The sequence below is a fragment of the Cebus imitator genome, unplaced genomic scaffold (genome assembly GCF_001604975.1).
Source record: "Cebus imitator isolate Cc_AM_T3 unplaced genomic scaffold, Cebus_imitator-1.0 Scaffold42, whole genome shotgun sequence".
Taxonomy (NCBI): Eukaryota; Metazoa; Chordata; class Mammalia; order Primates; family Cebidae; genus Cebus; species Cebus imitator.
The window spans coordinates 3,387,997-3,395,757 of NW_016107357.1; the positions used below are offsets into that span (position 1 = coordinate 3,387,997).

Genomic DNA, 7,761 nt, shown 5'->3' on the forward strand with positions numbered 1-7,761 from the left:
AAAAAAAAAAAAAAAAAAAAGTGGTGCTGGTTGCAGCCTCAACCTCCCTGGGCTCAGACGATCCTGCCACCTCAATCTCCCAAGTAGCTGAGACTACAAAAGCGCACCACCATACCTGGCTAATTTTTGTATTTTTTATAGAGAGACAGTTTCACTATGTTCCCCAATCTGGTCTTGAACTCCTAGGCTCAAATAATCCAACTGCCTTGCCCTCCCAAAATGCTGGGATTACAGGTGAAAGTCACCATGCCTGGCCCTAAAAGTATTTTAAATCATGGTTTCAGAGTGGAAAGGAAATCCATAGGTAGTGAGAAACTGAACTCTAAATTAACAGGTCATACAATCCATATGGTTGCCTAATACTTCCATGTTGGCTCTGAAACATCAAGTTTCTGGTTGCCCCTATTTTATAACTACCAATTTTCATCTTACAGGCACATTTTATTTCCTTTACTATGACAAAAAGCACAGGTTAGTAGAGAGTAGAGTATAAATGTAGATCATACATCTTCTTCTTTAATAGCACAGTACTGCGATGGGCATGGTTGCTTCAGTATTTCCTCCCACTGACCATCTTCAATCAGCTCTTGATCCACTTCCTCAGAAGGCAGATCCTAAAGCAGAGATAATGGTTACTGAAGCTGTTTAGTGTTTACAGAGTACGCTTTGTCTCATCAACAGAAGAAATGCAGCATCATAGTTTTCACTAATTCTTCCGGTTTACCATTTATGTTTAGAGCTTTTAAAGCAAACCTTAAAAATTTACAAAAACAACCATATGTGGCTCATCAAAGTTGACTAAATGGTTCCAACATCATTATCCTGAACAGAGTTTAAAAAGAAAAGAATTTTTAAGTATTATACACTCATTTAAATAAGTGTCTCTGACAACAGATAGTTCTCTGTATTACATGAGATGTCAATTCCCTCACTTTCAAAGTGTTATAGTCTTTGGATAAGTATGCAAATCAGCCTAATTTTAAAAACAAACAAACAACAAAACCCATTTTATTCCAAAGTTCTAGAACTCTGCTCATCTTATAGTTTGCATGCTGGGTATAACAGTAACTGTTATCTTCCATGGTCAATAATGAAGACATCTGGCCTGGAAATAGACCAAAATATCTTAAAATATTTCCCCCAAATCCAAGAAATACAATAATTATTTTTGTGTTTAAAACAATATGATGCTTGAAATCATAATAGTGGTATATAAATCAATAAAGTGTCAGTTATAAATCCATTTGGTAAGCAGGGATTTAAAAGAAAAGCCTCTGACAATTCTTACCTCTTCCCCTATAATTGTTAGTTTGGGGAATTTCCGGGCCAATGAAGAACATATGCTCATCTGTACCAATCGGTCAGCTTTGGTCTGCAGGTCTGTTGCACAGGTCTATAACAAAGAATGCAAATTTTCGCAGAACAAATGAGAAGTAAGTTGTCCTCTGATTCCTTGTGCATCAGTGCCTACATAATTGACATTACATTGTCAGTTTTTAAAGTCATAGATCTTAACACCAAATGAATTAACTAGTTTCTTGACTTGGTTTTTCTTAAAGGATTAATAGTGGTTAAAGTTTGGAAAGGAGTTTTTTTTTTTTTTGAGATAGAGTCTTGCTCTTGTTCCCCAGGCTGGAGTGCAATGGTGGGATCTTGGCTCACAGCAACCTCCAACTCCCAGGTTCAGGCAATTCTCCTGCCTCAGTCTCCCAAGTAGCTGGGATTACAGGTGCTTGCCACCACGTGACAGCTAATTTTCATATTTTTAGTAGAGATGAGTTTTGCCATGTTGGCCAGGCTGGTCTCAAACTCCTGACCTCAGGTGATCCACTTGCCTTGGCCTCCCAAAGTGCTGGGATGATAGGCGTGAGTCGCCATGCCCAGCCTGAGGAAAGCTATTCTCTTTCCTTCTCTAAGATAAATATTCCCTGTTCTATCAACATAGCTCCAGACCTTATTGTTGGAACCTTGTGTGACAAACTGATTATACTGTTTTTTAAAAATAAGGTATCAACAAGAGGACATAAAGTACTAGAAATGCCTGAGCATACAGAAGACAATGAGACTATTACCTTTTTTCCTAACTTGGCACTACATCCCTGTTCCTTTCTAGCTACCTGTGTTTCAAAGTTGTATGTCTAATATAGTTTCAACATAAGATCAGCTTAAAGTAAGTGATGTTAAGGAAAAAGATCCGAAAAAAAAAATTATCCAAAATACTGGCAATGGTGGCATGATGGATGATTTTGGTTTACTTTTTGCTGTTTTTCTCCATTTCCTATTTTTCAAAATAGAAAAAGCTTTATAAAAAATAAGATTAGTAGCCCTCTGAAAGCAGCAGTATTATTTTGTTGGTTATTACTAAGCATATCTATGGTCAACTAAAACCTCTTTTTCAAACAAATTTGAATCAGATTTATCTTACATAACTTGAACATGAATACAGGACTTTATATTATTCCTGTTATAATATCCTGTTCGATTTGGTCCACTTTTCTCAGAGGTTGCAACTATTTCTGAATACTTATTCTGTGATTAAATGTATTAACTAGCCTGCCCAGCTTTATCTTATTGACAAATTTGATAAGTGTGTTTTCTGTATCATCCTCTTCCACTTCAGATAACACATTCGATATTTTTAAAAAACTGTGTGTTATTTAATAAAGAAAATAGTACAATGTCAGGAGCAGAGTCCTGTGATCAGCCAATAGTGAACCTTTTCCAGGATGAAAATGACTCATCAATTTAAATTTCTGGATAATGTTATTCAACCAGTTATGAATACACGTAACCATGGCTCAGGATGGAGGATGTTGGCCATATGACTAAAAATAGTTTGAATCTTTTTAAAATAGAGAATGACAGACTATAACAAATATTTTCTTTAAATCAAGATACCTCTATTTCCTCTATGAGCAGGCCCATCAATCTATCAAAAAAGGAAACAAGATTTATTTCATTTGTTCTCACGAGTTTTATTTTTATTTAATATTATTTGTTTATTTTAGAGATAGGGTCTTACTCTGCTGCCCAGGCTGGAGTACAGTGGTGGGATTACAGTTCACTGCAGCCTCTAACTCCTGGGCTCAAGCAATTATCCCACTTCAGTTTCCCAAGTAGCCAGGACTATAAGCATGTCCCACCATGCCAGACAGGGTCTTGCTGTGTTGCCCAGGCTGATTTTTATGTTTACTTTTTAAAAGCAATTATGTTGAATGTTCTTTTGTTTTTTTGAGATGGAGTTTCGCTCTTGTTGCCCAGGCTGGAGTGCAATGGCACAATCTTGGCTCACTGCAATCTCTGCCTCCTGGGTTCAAGCGATTCTCTTGCCTCAGCCTCCTGAATAGCTAAGACGAGAGGCGCCCGCCACCATGCCCTGCTAATTTTGTATTTTTAGTAGAGACAGGGCTTCTCCATGTTGGTCAGGCTGGTCTCAAACTCCCAACCTCAGGTGATCCACCCACCTTGGCCTCCCAAATTGCTGGGATTACAGGCGTGAGCCACCACGCCCAGCCGTGTAGCATGTTTTATAACGAACCCACATCAACTTTTTTCTATATTGTTTTTACTCACATATCTCACTTTTTCTTATGCTAACAACCTAGACAGATTTATCACTTACAAGTGAGTGGCTTAACTCACTGTATTTTAAATCATTAAAAGGTCAATGATAAATCATATCCTATTAATACTCTCACTTGGAAGAAACTACGAGTTTCCTTAAAGACTATAATAAAGATTTAGGCCAAGTGTAGTGGCTCAGACATGTACTCAAACCCATAATCTCAGCACTTTGGGAGGCTGAGGTGGGAGGATTGCTTGAAGCCAGGAGTTCAAGACCAGCCTAGGCAACATACTGAAACCCCATCTCCACAAAATAAAAACATTAGCTTGGTGTTGTGGTGTGTGCCTGTAGTCCTAGCTACTCAGGAGGCTAAGTCAAGAGGATCCTTTGAGCCCAGAGCTTGAGGCTGCCACCAGCTATCAGTGTGACTCTGCCACTGTACTCCAGCCTCTGGCAACAGAGTGAGACCCTGCCTCTTAGAAAAATAACAAAAAGATTATAATAAAGAATTTAAGGATTAAAAGTCAATATATGAAAGCTTATGTGTAAAATTTATAATGTGAAGTAATAACCAAATCCTATGGAAGATTATATTTTAAACTGGAACACAAGCATGGTGGTATTTCTTTTAAAAATCAACTATCACTATAAACTTTGTAATAAAATCTATTTAAGTTTGTAATTCCTATACTGGGAAAAACACTCTTGTTTTGAGTTTCTTTTCCATGAGGAAGAAAAAAATGTATCACTTTGATTGTAACAAATACTTATGTAAATGCCAGATTTTACCAAACATGTTGAGTTCACTAAGGATTGCATGGTGTTACATGCAAGAGATTACTCTAGAATTTGAAGCTTGGTTACAATGCCTTGGGGATGAATATGGTTCAGAAGACCCAGACATATAAATAAAGATCTTGGATGCAGGAAGTCTGGAGTCATTTTCAAAGCAGAGATGTAATCCTTTTGAACGCTTTTGATGGCAATCTCCATAACAGAGCCATCAACTATTTTAACTGATAAAGTCTGTCCACAGTTTTACATCATTTAGCTAAACCTCAAGAACAAAAATAAAGTTGGTATGAAATGATATGAGAGTTTGAGTACCTTCTCCACAATACCCAGGTCTCCTTCAGCAATAACACGTCTGACTATCATTCCTGCCTTTTGAGCAATAGAATATGCTGAGGCTACCAACCGCATCAACACAGCGTTACTGGAAGCCATGGTAAACTCTAAAAAGAGATCAAGAAAAATATGTTGTTAGTTTCAAATACTGGTTTTATTTACTTAAATTCAACTGAACATATATTAATTGAGTGCTAACTTGGGATTGCTCCCATTAAGTTCTTTAATACATATTTACTAAAAGAGACTTGAAAAAAACTCCATTTGGACATTAACTCTTTCAATAAAGTCTACATTTTTTTATGTCCCTCTGCAGATGGGGCATTTGAAAGCATAGGAGACAATGACCCAGGCTGCTGAGCATGTGAGACAGTTTGTATGTGAGGTGGGTAATGTGCAAAGGATGTGGAAGGTGCTTTGGAGGCTAAAATATAAGATGTAATAGTTGTGTTTGAGGAGCTAATATTTTGGTGGGTTGTAGATAAAATAATGTAGCCTAATGCCTATAACATAAATTTAGGAAGCACCAAAAGAGGTATGGATAGTATAGGGATGTACATGTGTAGGGCATAATTAAAAAGGCAGGTTTAGCCCATTTTCATGCAGTTATAAAGAATGACCCAAGATTGGGTAGGCCAAGCATGATGGCTCACACCTGTAATCCCAGTACTTCAGGAGGCCGAGGTGGGCAGATGACCTGAGGTCAGGAGTTCAAGACCAGCCTGACCAACATAGTGAAACCCCATCTCTACTAAAAATACAAAAATTAGCTGGGTGCAGTGACACACATCTGTAATCCCAGCTACTCAGGAGGCTGAGGCAGGAGAATTGCTTGAACCTGGTAGGTGGAGGTTGCAGTGAGCCGGGATCATGCCATTGCACTCTAGCCTGGGCGACAGAGAGTAAGACTCCATCTCAAAAAAAAAAAAAAAAGAATGACCCAATACTGGAGAATTTACTACTTTCAATGGCAAGAACACAATTACTTTTGCACCAACCTAATATAAAGATGAGGTTTAATTGACTCACAGTTCAGCATGGCTGGGGAGGCCTCAGGAAACTTATAATCATGGCAGAAGACAAAAGGGAAGCAAGGCACCTTCTTCACAAAGTGGCAGGAAGGTGTGAGAAGTGAAGGGGGAAGAGCCCCTTAAAAACCATCAGAGCTCATGAGAACTCACTATCACAAGAACAGCATGGGGGAAAACTGGCGCCCAGGATTCAATTACCTCCATCTGGTCTCTCCCTTGACACGAGGGGATTATGGCGATTATAATTCAAGATGAGATTTGGGTGGGGACACAAAGCCTCACCACCTCAGAGGGATTACCTGTGACTACAATTATTTTCTGAAAATCAGTGAATATTCTTCAGAGATTGAATAAAATTTAATCTGCTATTATTTATCTCCATCCTTGTCAGTAACCACATAAAGAGAACAAGCAACATAACTAACTATAATAAAGACCAATCATCTGGAAAAGTAATGTGTGTCAGAGAAGTCCCTAGCTCCAATGAAATAAATGGAAAAAACAGCCTTTAGAATCAAGTACATTGCTCTTAGAAAATATGACTTCAAATTCTGAAATTTTAGTGACTGTTCTGGATGTACCACCCACATTCCCTTCAGGACTGAAGGGCTTATTTCCCCAGTTGCTGAGACAGCTGTCAACAGATGGCCCTTAGCTGCCGTCTTTCTTTGGGAGTCTATCTTCTCAGAAGGATCACTTCATCTGAAACTTCACAACAGGGAGATTTAAAGACCACTTCCAACCCCAAGTGGGCTGCAACCCAAGCACTGAAGGGCATCCAGCTTCCAGAGTACCCTATGGGGTCAACTGAGGCCTTAGCTGAGACTGCATTACAGTCCAAGATACCTTCTTCTACTTCTCCCTTCCTGCCCTTCCCTCCCACAGTGATCTTGAAAGCACTCCCTAATAAACTTCTTCCACTTTATCTGTGTCTTAGAGTTTTATGGGGAACCAACCTATGACAAAAACTTTCACCTCTAAATCAAGTCAACCTTATTTCATCGAAACAAGAGAACATATGATTATTCCCTATATATAAGGACTATAACATATATACATATTATATATAGCGATTCTCCTGTCTCAGCCTCCCGATACCACGCTTGGCTAATATTTTTTTAGGAGAGATGGGGTTTCACCATGTTGGCCAGGCTGGTCTCGAACTCCTGACCTCATGTGATCCGCCCACCTTGGCCTCCCAATGTGCTGGGATTACATGCTCAGCCCTGGGACTACATGCTCAGCCCTGGGACTATAACATAAAGGACATTATAAACCTCTATTCAGCAATAGTCATTGTTCTACCATGAATTTCTGCATGAATATTTGATTTGACGTGCCTTTTTACCCCTTTACATCTTTTTTTTTTTTTTTTTTTTTGAGACAGGGGTCTTACTTTGTCACCCGTCTGGAGTGCAGTGGTGTGATCTTGGCTCACGGCAACTTGTACCTCCCAGGCTCAAGAGATTCTCGTGCCTCAGCCTCCCGAGTAGCTCAGTTTACAGGCAAATGACACCATGCCTGGCTAATTTTTGTAATGTTAGTAGAGGCAGGGATTCACTGCATTGGCCAGGCTGGTCTTGAACTCCCGACCTCAGGTGATCCACCTGCTTTGGCCTCCCAAAGTGATGGGATTACAGGTGTGAGCCACTGTGCCCAGCCTCCTTTATATCTTCTATCATCCACATTCTATTGACAGGTATTATGAACCTAACTGAAACAATAAGTGAAGTGCTGGAAACTCTTCAGAAGGAAGATGGCATTGAAATTTATGGTAGGTGGCTGGGCATGGTGGCTCATGACTGTAATGCCAGCACTTTGGAAGGTCGGGGCGGGCTGATCACGAGGTCAAGAGATCGAAACCATTTTGGCTAACATGGTGAAACCCCGTCTCTACTGAAAATACAAAAATTAGCTGGACATGGTGGCATGCACCTGTACTCCAAACTACTCAGGAGTCTAAGGCAGAAGAATTGCTTGAACCCGGGAGGTGGAGGTTGCAGTGAGCCAAGATCGAACCACTGCACTCCAGCCTGG

At 39.6% G+C, this 7,761-nt stretch overlaps 1 protein-coding gene across 6 annotated transcripts in view; it reads right to left on the reverse strand.

The window, feature by feature from the left end:
* The window catches only part of BPNT1 (3'(2'), 5'-bisphosphate nucleotidase 1), a 28,424-nt gene that overhangs the window by 12,127 nt on the left and 8,536 nt on the right, over window positions 1–7,761 (reverse strand). For all 6 annotated transcript variants that reach the window (XM_017526331.2, XM_017526326.2, XM_017526329.2 and 3 more), the window contains 3 exons: window positions 4,673–4,800; window positions 1,289–1,393; window positions 507–614 (listed from right to left, as the gene is read on the reverse strand). In XM_017526331.2, coding sequence (XP_017381820.1) covers window positions 507–614; window positions 1,289–1,393; window positions 4,673–4,792 — 333 coding nt within the window. In that variant the 5' untranslated portion in view covers window positions 4,793–4,800. The remainder of the gene's footprint in view (window positions 1–506; window positions 615–1,288; window positions 1,394–4,672; window positions 4,801–7,761) is intronic.